Source organism: Marmota monax, unplaced genomic scaffold (assembly GCF_021218885.2).
Source record: "Marmota monax isolate L192 unplaced genomic scaffold, Marmota_monax_Labrador192_F-V1.1 WCK01_AAM20220418_F8-fsc00370, whole genome shotgun sequence".
NCBI classification, from domain to species: domain Eukaryota; kingdom Metazoa; phylum Chordata; class Mammalia; order Rodentia; family Sciuridae; genus Marmota; species Marmota monax.
Genome location: NW_026693560.1, coordinates 375733 through 388391, shown reverse-complemented (window position 1 = coordinate 388391; position 12659 = coordinate 375733). Strand labels below are relative to the sequence as shown.

General features: G+C 66.9%; 1 protein-coding gene across 8 annotated transcripts in view; it reads left to right on the top strand.

Moving 5' to 3' along the window:
- Iqsec1 (IQ motif and Sec7 domain ArfGEF 1) overlaps positions 1-6997 on the top strand; it is a 122904-nt gene extending 115907 nt beyond the window's left edge. For 7 of the 8 annotated variants that reach the window (XM_046458684.1, XM_058583733.1, XM_058583731.1 and 4 more), the window contains exons 12-14: positions 182-358; positions 3727-3776; positions 4594-6997. In XM_046458684.1, coding sequence (XP_046314640.1) covers positions 182-358; positions 3727-3776; positions 4594-5046 — 680 coding nt within the window. In that variant the 3' untranslated portion in view covers positions 5047-6997. The remainder of the gene's footprint in view (positions 1-181; positions 359-3726; positions 3777-4593) is intronic. The other variant, XM_058583734.1, reaches the window with a different exon arrangement.
- Positions 6998-12659: the final 5662 nt, after the last annotated feature.

Genomic DNA, 12659 nt, shown 5'->3' with positions numbered 1-12659 from the left:
TCCGGCACCCTCCGGGGTCTCCTTTCTGCCCAGTGCCATAGTGACGGCCATCCTTCCAAAGACGGCCCCTCCCCACCCTGGTGAAGATGGCCAAGCAGAGGGTGGTGGTGCCTGTCCCTGCCCCCTGGGCTGCGTCCTGTGCTGGGCTCCTCTCACCGGGTGCTGACCCTCTCTGTTGCAGCGGAGCTGGAGAAGCAGAAGGGCGTCGTGCGGCCCAGCATGTCCCAGTGCTCCAGCCTCAAGAAGGAGCCGGGCAACGGGGCGCTGGGCAGGGCCTGCTTGGACGACAGCTACGCCGGCGGGGAGGGCCTCAAGCGCAGCGCCCTCAGCAGCTCCCTGCGCGACCTCTCGGAAGCGGGTAAGGGCCCAGCGGCGGTCCCCCTTCCCACGCGGTCGGTATCCGGGAAGGGCCTGCCCGGGACCTGCAAGGAGCACTCCGGGGTTCGCCCTGACTGTCCCCAGACCCGAGTGACCGCTGACCACACAGAGAGGGCATCCTAGACAGGTCCTAGAGGGCGCAGGACCGGCCCAGGTGGGAGGGGTGGCTGGCAAGGCCTGGGTGCCGCCCCTGTCCTCCTCCTGGGGCCCAGCTGACCCTGCTCCCTTGAGACCCGCTCTGGCCAAGCAGGCAGGCCACTGTCCGCGCGCTGTGCTGCCCTCTGTGCCGGGTGCTCGCGGGGGCGAGGGGAGGGGATCCCCGCTATCTCTGTCTTGCTTTGGGACCTCTGTGCTGGACGCCCAGGCCCCTGTGGGGCACAGAGCTGGTGGCGGGCGCACCGGGCCCAGGGCGTCGGGGAGCCTGGGGACACTTGGGGTGTGGCTGTGGGGCGCTTGCCACCAGCCGGTCCCCCCCACTAGTGGCACCTCGGGCTCCCAGGGGTCCTCTCGTCAGCCGGCTGCCCAGGGAAGGGCCAGGGCCTCGGGGGCTGCTGGTGGGGAAGCCTCGAGGGCCGCTCGCCTGCCTCCTGCGGCTCGCGGTGACCGTGTGCTGAGTGGCCTTCTGTCCTTTGCTGTCGTCTGTCGTCCATTTTTCGTGGTGAAACCTCAGAACTCATCGCAGCATGAGGCTGGGCCAGGGCTTCTCAACCTGGACGGCTGACCCTGGGCAGGGCTTCCTGGCCGTGGCCACGTTGGGCCTGGCAGGGGTTAGGAGTATCCTGGTCTCTGCCACCGGACAGCTGTCCTATGTCCGCGTGGGGACCGTACTGCCCCCCGGGGGCTGCAGGGCCAGAGCCACCCCGGGTTGAGAACCGCTGGCTTGGCCAGTGGCCGTGTCCACCCAGCTCCACTCTCGGGACTGCTTGGGGCGACCGCAGGCGGTGGGCCCGGCTCTGGGTTCGCGTTTGTGCAGGGCTCGGCCGCCCTCCCCACCCGACGCCCTGGCCAGGCCCCACTCCGGGCCCAGCGGTCACCAGCACAGCTGCCCATTGTGTGCCTGTGCTGAGAGATCAGCCAGCCCCCTGCCCGGGTCACCTCCACGAGAGGGCAGAGGTCAGAGGGCAGCCGCCGTCAGCTTGTTCCTGTGGTCACTGCTGTGGCCTCCTGAGCTGAGGCCCCTGGCCTGTGGCGCGTGACGAGCCGGGACAGATTCAGGACGGGATGTGAGCGTCCGGGCCCAGCCTGCGTCCAAGGCGCCAGCAGAGGCCACCTGTACCATCCAGAGGGACACCAGTTTGGGCCGGAGATGCCCTTGGAGCTGCTAGGGAGGAAGATGAACCGCGGGCGGCTGGGGACCCTGCGCCCTCCCGGCCCTCGCCGAGCGGAGCCTGACCCCGTGACAGCAGGATGCGCCGCGGAGCAGAGAGCCTCGGGGACAGCCTGTGGCCAGTTGAGAGCAGGGGACCGAGCTGCCACGCACATCCACTCAGGAGATGGCCAGGCCTGGTCTCGCCCAGTGTGAACCTGGGATGCCCACGAGGTGGCCAGTCTGGTGCTCGGGAGTCCTGTCCACAGCCACGTCGGGCGCCTGTCACTCACCTGGTCTCTGTTGGCCATGGTCGTCCTTCAACCGGAACCTGCGCCCATGTCTTTTTTGTGGCCCTATCTGGCTCCAGGCCTGGGGGGCTGGTGGTCCACCTCAGGGCGGGGGGACGGGGCCTTGGCACCCGTGCGGAGGACACGGTCGGGGCTTCCCCAGGGAGAGGACATCTCTGGGGTCGCAGTGGCTGACCCCAGGCACCCTGCCCTTCACCAGCGCAGCCCCATCAGAGAGAGCTGGCCACCCACGGCCACTGGTGTCAGGTGGCCAAAGCCACGTGAGGCAGCTGGGGTGGAGCCAAGCCTCTCTTTGCCCCATGGGACATGCAGTAGGGCCTGGGCACCGCGTCCCCTCTGCCTGCTCCTCCAGCTCTGTCCCGTCACGTAGGGTTGCCCAGAGAGAGGCGCAGGAGGAGGCTTGTCCCCTCACAGGTGGGGAAGTGGAGGCCAAGCCGTGTGGCCAGGGACAGGGCTTCACACCCTGGACACCGGAGTGGGGAGGGTGGAGGGCCATCTACAGGTGGGCAGTAACCGCAAGCCGCCGCCTCCCGGCTGAGACGAGGACCAGGGTCCCAGTGGGTGCTCTGGGTCCCTGCAGCGGGCAGGAAACACTCCTGCCCGACCCGTGGTGGCCTCCTGTCACCCCAGGCGCCCACCTGGCGCTGGGGCTGGCCTCCCCAGGCAAGGCTGGTCTCCTAGCCTTGGGACTCCCTCCCGTCTGCAAAGGATTGTGGCCTGCGCCCTGAGATGCCCACGGCACTGTCCCCACCATTTCTGGGTCCCTCTGGCCTGGCTCTGAAGGGCAGTAACAAGGATCACCTCAGAAGCTGGCATGGGGTTGCTGGGGCCCTGGCGCAACTTGACCTCGCCCGCTCAGAGGCCCTGGGTCCAAAGTGGACACCGTGCGTTTCAGCAGCCAAAGTGTGATGGCGGAATGGAGCCCGTGGGTCCCGCCACGGCCTCGGTCCCCTGCTCTCTGAGATGGACAGAGCACCATCGCAAGGGTCCAGCATGGCGCTTGACTCGCGGCTGGTGCCACACACAGAAGCACTTCGTGTCCCTGGCCACTCATTGCCCTTGCTCCCAGAGGCGTGGGACATCCTGCAGGAAGCCTGGGAGAGGTGTGTCCCTGGAGCAGCTGGACTTGGGCCTCCAGTGCCCCTAGGAAGACTCGGCTGTCCCTGCCTTGGCTACACCTGCTGAGCATCTGTTGGGTACCCCGGGCTGGGGACGAGCCAGGCACTTAGGAGGCAGAGGCCTCCCAGCTGGGAGCAGGCTTTGCAGCACCTGGACAGGGCGCCGGGGACTGGCCGGCCGGAGGAGCATCAGTCCCCACCGCTGGCCAGCGGCCTGCACAAACCCGAACTCGGCTGGGCCAGGAGTGGCCTCACCGATATGCGGGGATGCGCCTGCGCACTGGCTCCCAGAGCTCCCCGCGAAACCCGGCGCTGGGCGAGCAAGGCAGGAGGCGGGCGCGGCCACCTGGGCCCAGGCCTGTGCTCGAGGCGCCCGCCCCAGCTGTGCCCGCAGGACCCCGAGGTCGGCTGGCTGCAGACCCCCCTCTGTCCCTCCCGGGGCGCCCCAGCTCTGTCGAGAGACCCCCTGTCCTGGCCCAGGCCGGCAGGTGCAGCCCGCCAGCCCAGCTGCGTTGCTAGGGCGGTGGCGGCCAAGGTGTCCCTGGCAGGCGGGCAGGCGGCGCCCGGCCGGTGCCTGTGGTGTCTAACCTCTGGTATTGCATGTTCTGGGCAGGGAAGCGAGGGCGCCGCAGCAGTGCAGGATCGCTAGAGAGCAATCTGGAAGTAAGTAGGAAAGACCCCGTCCAGCCGGCTGTCCCCTGTCGCCTCCCGCCCCGGTTTCTCTCTGTTGTCGTTTTTTTCTTTTGGCTCCCCCCACAGAGACGCGGCCACGGCCCCTGCCTGCCTGGGCCCCTGCATGCGGCCTCTGCCCGACTGTCCCCGCGGCTCGCGCTTGCCCACGGTGGGGGGGCTCGGAGGTGGCGTTTCTGTTCCCGCTTCTCCCCATCCGTCCCCGTGGTCCCCCCGCATGGATAACCCGTCCCGGGCGCCCGCCCTGTGGTGTCTGTCTCTGGCTTGGCTTCGCGCTCCATGTCATCGCTTCGTCGCGGAGTGTCGCTGGCCGCCGCGGTGGGACGTGGGCTTGCTTAGCTAGCTGGGGGGCCCGCGGGCTGCGCGACAGCGACAGCCGGCCGCCCTGGCCTGGCGGGTCCTTCCCTCCTGTCCCCACCCCTGCTTGGTCTGCAAGTAGGTAGCGGCAGCGAAGGGCCTGGGCAGGCCACGCCCCCAGGACGAGGCCCCACCCATCCCCGCGGCCACCTCCCCATCCCCTGCCGGGGCGCGGCCCCGAGGTCCCCGGGAGCGGAGGGCAGCGTCAGGGGAGCCGGGTCTCGGCCCGGCCACGGACCCCAGGGCCCCGGGCAGGCGGCGCGCCACCACGCAGGGCAGGGCCACCCCCGCCCGCAGCCACCCGGCCAGGCCCAGCCCGCGCTGTCCCGCACGGCAGCGCCGGGGACGGGGCCGGAGCCCAGCCGCCCGCACGCGCCCTCCGCGGCCGGCAGGGAGGCGACTGTCCCCTAACCGCTCTCTGGCTTCCTCGCAGGGGTCCGTCATTAGCAGCCCGCACCTGCGCCGGAGACCGCCCGCCCGCGAGGGCCCGCCGCGCGCGCCCGCGCCCGCGCCCGCCTCGCTGCTGGGCTCGCTGTTCGGCAGCCGCCGCGGGAAGCCCCCGCCCCCCGGCCCCGGCGGCCCGGCCCCGGCGCCCCCCGAGGGCCACCACGCGCAGCACTGCCACCTGCCGCCCAACCCGCCGCCCTACCACCACCACCACCACTTCCACCCGCCCGCGCACCTGCCGCACGCGCACGCCTTCCACCTGGGCGCGCACGCCGGCCACGCCCCCTACGCGGCGCATGCGCACGGCCACCCGCCGCTGCCCGCCGGCCACGCGCACGCCGGCCACGCCCACCCGGGCCACCACCACGGGCAGCCGCCCGCCCCGCCGCCGCCCGGAGGCAGCAAGGCCAAGGCCAGCGGCATCAGCACGGTCGTGTAGGCGGCCGGCGGGGACCTCGACGGACCGGCCTCGGCTGCGTCCCCCGCCGCAGCCCAGGGCGGGCCGAGCAGGCGGGACCCCGCCCCGGCCCCGCGCCCGCGCACGCGCACGCGGCGTCCCCGCCGGGCGACGAGGACCAGGGAGCGGACCCCGTGGGCAGCCGGAGGACCGTCCCCGGCTCGCCGCGTCGCGCCTGTCGCCGGCCAGGGCGAGACGCTAGGTAGGCCTGAGCGGGCGGCGACAGTCCGCACGTAGACGTCACGTAGTATAAACCTATAAATAGACGCGACACCGCATCCCGCTGTACAGGTAGCTGCGACACCGCCCCAGCCCCACCCGCCAGGAAGGGCGCCCGGGGCCCGTGTGACAGGTGACAGTGGCCGGCACCCGCTCGGCCCGAGGAAGGAGTCCCCGGGTTGTGGCCCGCCCGGGCACAGCGTCACCGACTGGGCCGGGTGACAGTCCTGGGTGAGCCCCGCCCGCTCCGGGCGACCCTTTTATGGACAGAGCGCCCCGCAGGCCCAGCGCGCTGTCACCCGGGAAGCGACAGGCACACGCAGTCCCCTCAGGAGCCGGTGTCCCTGGCCTCCGCCCCTCAGTCCCCCGGACGCTGTCGCCGGCCGCCGGAGCTGGACCTGAGCGCGGCGTCTCCTCCAAGCACAGCCCCCGCTCCTCCAGGTCCCCACGGGGCGCCCCGAGAACCGCCGCCCGCCCCCTGTCCCGTCCCGGATGTCACCGGCCGCCGTGGAGGTGCCCCGAGCACCTGCAGCAGGGCGACTTGTGTCGTGGCCATTGTGACTCCATGTGCTCCTTACACCCCCATGTCACCACTGAGGCCGCCCCAGACCCCCGCTGCCACCTGGTCCCCAGCCAAGGGGTGTCCCCACCTGACCCTGCTCTTGTTGCTTCTGTTTGGTGGTGACACCTCGGTCCCTGCCAGGGCCGCGCCTGAGTCACCCGCGGCCTCCTTTCCAGTTTGCAGCCCTGAGCCTGGGGACAGCGGGCCACCCAGGGCCATCGGCTGTTTCCTTTCCTGTGCCCCTGTTGTGTCACTGAGGTCACCCACTGCGCCATCCCGTGCCCCCTCTGCCATGTCATTGAGGTCACCCACTGCGCCACCCGGTCTGCAAAAGGAGCACTGTGTGGTCCCTGTGGCCGAATCCCGCAGACAGGGCCCCGTGTCACGGCTCCAAGCCACTGTTGTGACGGGAAAGTGACATGGGATTGCATGTCCTCGGTGCGTGGCTCTGTGTTGCACATCTGCAGAACCTGCCCGTGCATCTGTTGACAAATGGCCCCGGGTGACAACATTAGATGTCAGCTTTTCTCCACCATCTTTCCCAACCAAGGGTCGAGTCAAAGGGCACCTTTTAGATTGTTCCAGAAAGAGACATGGCAGGGCCTTCCTGGGGCCACGTGGACGCCCAGCCTCGGCCTCCCGCAGTGTCCCCTGTGCTGGGCCCACACTGTGGCGCCGGGATGGGCCTGGTGACGGCTCCTGAGAAAGCGCAGCCTCTGGTCCTGACCCCTGGGGCTCCAGTGTCACCCATGTTTTCTCAGATGTTTCTGGAAGGGTGTCACCGGGTTCAGGATGGGGGTCCCAATTCTCAGACCTGGCTTGGGGAGCGTGAGCCACCAGCAAGCTGCTGTCCCCATGTCACATTCACGAGGCTGTGGGTCCCCACCTGTCACCCAGCCATGGCATCGTGTCCCCTGAGGTGGGAGCAGGTGGCAGACCTGGTGCAGCCATGTCATCTCTCTTCACTGTCATATTGGGGACACACGTGGGACTCGAGTCAAGCGAGCGGAGCAAGACCCCTCGGGGACACAGCTGGTCACGTCACACAAAAAGACAATCTGGGACGACGATGGGATCATGGATTTGTATATTTTTTTTAAAGTTTCCACACGAGCTGTACAGCCATGTAAAATAAAGCCATCGAATACCCGCCGCCCGTCACGTCATGGCCAGGGAGGGACGGCCCGCCCCCGGGTCCCCTGGGTGAGCTGGAGAGATGGGAACAGGCCCCTCGGATCTTCTGGGGAGAACAGGGGAGGCCGCCTGGCGTGGAACCTGCCAGCACCCTGCAGACCTGTCCAGGAACACAGCCGTCACCCCAGCCTGGTGACAAGGAGGCCTGAACTGGAGCAGGGACGGCAGAATAGAGGGGACTCACTAGGAGAGCAGTCACCTCAGCTGCAGCCCATGCCCCTGAGGGAACTGAGCCCTGGGGACGGGGACCTGGGTAGTTCCAGAAAAGGCTGGGGAAGTCCAAGGGGCCAGAGGGGCCACCAGGAAGTGTCCCCGGAGGCCTTGGGGACAAAGGGAGCAGGGAGCAGCAGCCCAGGCAGGGGACCCAGTCAAATGAGGTGCTGTCCAGGGGTCAGCAGAGAGACCCCCCCCCCCAGTGTCTTCAAATCCTCTCCCCATTGCAGACAGATGGGGCGTCTCTGGGACACAGACCCAAGGAACCCACCCAAGCCCTGGCCCTTGGTCCAGGAAAATCCAATAACATTGGGGAAAAAAGGGGGGCGGAGCTTAGCTGGGCACCAAGCCACACGCCTGTCATCCCAGCAGCTTGGGAGGCTGAGGCAGGAGGATCACAAGTTCAAGGCCAACCTCAGCAATTTAGTGAGGCCCTGTGTCAAAGGATAAAACAGACTGGGATTGGCCCAGTGGTTGAGTGTCCTTGAGTTCAACCCCTGGCACCAAAAACAAAGACGAAGGGGTAAGAGGGGGCTAAGGACATCCTCAGAAGGTGAGGTCACTAGGGAAGCCTCTTGCGGTGTCTGGTTTGGGGTGTTGACTGGGCCAAGGGGGACCCCACAGCAGAGCACACTCGCTGGGTGGTCCCTGGAGGTGCTTCTGGGGAAAACCAGACAATCCTGTCCCACCAATGCCCACGGGTGTCACCTGTCCTGCAGAGCAGAGGCAGGGTGAACTCACTGTCTATGGGGACCCGCACAGCCCTTGGCCATCGCACCACAGATTCCTGTACCCACCCACCCCACCCCAGCATCTCGGGCCCTTGGCTCAGGACTGGGAGCTTCACCCCAGGTCCCCCCAGGTTCTCAGGCCTTTGGATGGTGCCACTGCATTTCCCAGGCCTCCAGCTTGCCCAGGGCAGATCATGTGACCCGGGTCCTATGAGTAAGGCGCTTTGTTATAGCAGCATCGACTGACTCGTACTACCTGTGTCCTCACGGGGTTGACCAAACCTAGACGGGCCCAGAGGCCTGAGAACTGGAGGCTGAATTATTTCTATTCGCTGATGATTTAACAGTTTGTGACCCAAGAAGACAAGTGTCACAAAGCTGGTGCAATCGTGCAGGAAACAGGAGAGGGCGTTCAGAGGCTGAGCCTGGCCTCCCAGCCTCCCCCCAGGTGCAGCCCCAGCGCCTGAATTATTCCATGTGTTTCCGGTCGTCAATGGGCCTTTATTTTACTCATTTCTTATATGCAGAGCTGAGACTCGAATCCAGGGCCTCACGCGTGCCAGGCCAGCCCTCTGCCCTGGCCCCACCTGGCTGCCCAGCAGACACCTGTGGAGGCCCAGGCATGTGGGAGGTCGGCTGGTTGGGGACATCACCATGCCTGGTCGTAGCCCTTGTGAAGGTGGCCCTTAAACCTGAGGAATCCATGTGGCACTTGTGTGTGGACAAGTCCAGAGACAGTCCCCAGGTGACAGAAATCGGGGCAGCTAACAAGAGCAGCTCTGCAGGCACCAAGACGATGTCCCCATGCGTGTTGCGGTGGCTCCTGGCCGCACCCCTGGCTGAGGGGCAGAGGGGCAGCTGCAGGCCTGGGCCAGGGTCGCGGAGTGGAGGCCGGCTGGTGAGGCTGTCAGCACAAGCCCCTGCTCTGCGGCTGGGAGGGCAGGAGGCCACTGTCCAGGTGATGGTGGCAGAGGCAGCTGCCACTGAGACAGGGCAGATGTACCTTGGGCCTGGAGAGGCCACCTGTCCTGCAGTTTCCCAGTGTCACATGCTCAGGGTAGGGGACATCTGCACAGCCAAACTGTGTGACACAGTGACTCAGGGAACACTGAGCCCACGTCCGTCCCTGACCCCCTGTGACACTGGCATGTGGCACCCTTGCTGTGCCCGCCCGGGAGCCAGATGGCTCCAAACGCCAGGGATGGTGGTGATCGGGGTGACAGCCCAGTGGGGGCCCAGGACAGAGTCAGGTGGTGACACGCCCCACAAGGAAGGTCGTCAGGAGGGGACTCCAGGACTCCAAAAGGTGCTCAGGAGGGACGTTCCAGGCCAGGAGCCGCGGCCACCTTGAGCTTCCAGGCCTCCAGTGGGCCTCCTGGCTGGGTTGAGGCTGGCTCTGACCTCCCGCCTCCCCCCAGTGCAGCCTCCGCACCTGATGACCCAGAACGTTCTACCCACGTGACTGACAGCGCACACATGGAGGTGCGAGTGGGTCAGGTCTGCCTCCTAGGCCTCGGCGTGGGACGTGGTCACCTGGCTAGAGGGGACCCCCTCCACACCCCAGCTGCCACACCCGAGTGTCCACCTCTCTGGTGCCTGAGCCTCCAGGAGTCAGGGAGTCCAGGCAGAGTCCCTTCTGGTCCAGGACTGACCTCCTGACGTCCGTGACTTCTGGGGAAGCTGCTGGCAGCGGAGCCCCAAGGCACGTCCCCCTCCACACTGTCCCATGAGTCCTGCCCACGATCCCGCCCTGTGGACGCTGTGCCCGTTTCCCCAGGGACTCGCCTGGCCTCTACCAGAAATGGCGGCCTCTCCAGCTGGCGGCGCCCCTACCCTTCCAGTGGCTGTTCTGGGGACCTGCCCCTGCCCGCCCACGTCCCCACCCCACCCTGATGCACTTGGCTCAGCCGACTGGAACGTCCTGGGGGTCACCTGTCCCCTTGGGAGATGCTGTGCTCCTCAGGAAGAGCCTCAGAGGACGGCCCCCTGGGTTCTAAGCCATACGTGTGACCCTGGGCCAGGAAATGGGCCTCTCAGCTGTCCCCCTGCCCAGGCTGAGCCAGGGGACACACTGTCAGCTTCTGTGTCACTGTGACCAGACACGGGAACAGCTCAGGGGATGCTGACTCGGGCTCCTGGTGCCACAGGTCCCAGTGCAGGGACGCCAGCTGCGTCCCTCGGGCCTGGCTGTGGGGGGACAGCACGGGGGTGGGTAGGAAGCTGGGGGGAGGGAAGCCCCGGGAAGAGCCGCCTGGGTACAGTCCCCAGGGAGCCACCCGCCCCATCTGCCCACGGGGTCGCGGCTGTCAGGACCCGACTTCGCCCTGAGTATCCTGGCATAAGTGGGACCTTGGGGACACCTGGCTCTCAGTCACCTGTGCTGCCGCTCTTGTGGCCGCTGGCCAGAGAGGGTGGCAACCAGGATGGGAGGGACAGGGACTGGAGGAAGGTGGGGTCCCCGGTCTCTGGGGACATGGGCCAGCTGTGGCACTCCCAGGCCTCGGCCACCCTGCCTTTGGGAACTGAAGAGGATTCGGGGTCCTCAGGGCTGTTGGGGACCCTCAGCCGGCCTCCCAGTGACAGAGTTGCTGCCGCGACCCCATTCAAGGTGCCACGATGGCCTTGCTGTCCTCAGGTCTCGGTCCCTTCACCTGCCAGGACATCACTTATGCTGGGCTCAGTGTCCCCGAGTGACCCCACCTGCTTCTCTGGGCCTGAGGAGGCAGGGGCCTGCGTCACACGCAGCCTGGACGGGGAGGACAGCAGTGGTCACGCTGGGAGACCCGGGGCTGGGGACCTGGAGGACACGCCCACAGGGGCTCCTGCCCAGCGCAGGAGGCCGTGGGGCCTCGAGCTCCTTCTGTGGCCAACAAAAAGCAAGACTGGCCCTGAACTCAGGGTGCAGGGGCTCGGCCCACCTGAAGAGGGCGCCATCGTCATACACCAAGGCCAGGTGTCCTTGCAAGCTGCCACCAGGGCCCTGCACCTAGAGCCCCTGCCCCACCCCCTCCGCCATAATTTGAATCAAAACATCACAGTCAGCCCGGCCAGTGGCCCACGCCTGGCATCCCAGCAGCTCGGGAGGCTGAGGCAGGAGGATTGCAAGTTGGAGACCAGCCTCAGCCACTGAGCACAATCCTAAGCAACTCGGGGAGACCCTGACTCTAAGTAAAATACAACATGGGGCTGGGGACAGGGCTCAGGGGCCGAGGGTTCCATCCTGGTACCCCATTAAACATTTTACAGTCGCGGTGATTCGCACAGGGCAGATTAAATTGGCCCAGCGAGGAGGGCTTTGGTCACCAGCACGGGGTGGGGCTGCTCCTCCCCTGGGTGCTATCAGCCTGTGGAAGGGCAGGTCCCCTAAGGGCACAGGAAACTTGGGGCTTCAAAACAGGTGGGACCATGGTTGGGCGCTGGTCCAGCCCTCCTGAGGTCCCGTTCCCTGTCCAGCGCCTCATGAAGATGGGCACACACCGTAAAGGCGCTGTCCACCTACAGCTGCAAAAGACCTTTAAAAACTGACCATTGCCTTCTAGAAAACGACTGCAGGGGGAGGCTGGGCGGCCAACCTGGCCTGGGCCCGCCTGGCGACCAGAGGCTAAAGCCAGAACTAAATGGGAGGCGGGGAGGCTGGGAGGCCAGGAGGCAGGGCTGGGGTCCAGTGGGGCCAGCTGGGTCTGGGAAGGTGGGGACAGTCCCCTGATGGCCAGGCCACTGCCTGCAGGGCCTTACCTCCACCCTTATCAAGACAGCCTACGGGCTCCACCCTGTTGCTAAGGGAACCCGTCCCGGGACTGTCCCTCCCCACAGGGGCTTGGGAAAGTTCTTCCTGTGTCCTGGGCCCCCCCTTGTGCATCTGCTCCCCACCTTCCGGCCATCCCACCTGGGCCAGCTCCTGGCCATCACATGGGCAGGAAGGAGAGACACGGGGAGAGCGCAGGACACCAGAGCAGGCCCCGGTGTACAAGAGGCAGATCGCACCCCCTCCTGGGGACGCCAGCCTCGGCCCCTTCCTTCTCCATCCCAGAAGTCCCCATCACCCCTTTGTAAATAAACCCTGCTGTCGGTGATTGCCTGTCTCTGATGCCACGCTGCACGTGTGGGGAGCAGGGCTCTAGGCGGGGTGTCTGGCTGCCAGACCCATGTCACCGCCTCCTCTAGGAGCCTTCATTCATTCAACATGCACCAGAGCTCAGCGTCACCAGCATTCAGTCGGCAACCACCGCCTCCCATGCACATCAAGGGGGGGACTGCGCTTTTCTCGGTGCCAGGGGGAGCCGCATCCCCAGCTCTTGAGTGGCTCAGGGCTTCGCTAAGTGGCTGAGGCTGGCCTCCAACTTGTGATCCTCCTGCCTCAGCCTCCAAGCCTCTGTGATGAGAGCCCTTCGTGCTGGGCGCGGCTTGGCAAGGCCAGGCTCTCCCGCCCCCAGCCCCCCTTGGCCACTCTGCCCTTCGACGGCGGCCGCGGTCGCACACTCCTTCCTCGCGCTCTGCGGGCCCAACGCGACCCGGGTCATGTCCTGCCCTGGGGGGGCTCGAGGCCCACCCCGCGCGACGCTGAGGACGCCAAAGGCCAGGAGGCAGCGGGGCTTATTCCACTTCTCCGACCGCTGCGGGGGACACAAGTCCCGGCCAGGACGTACAGGAGGGGACGGGCCGGGGCGAGGGGCTCG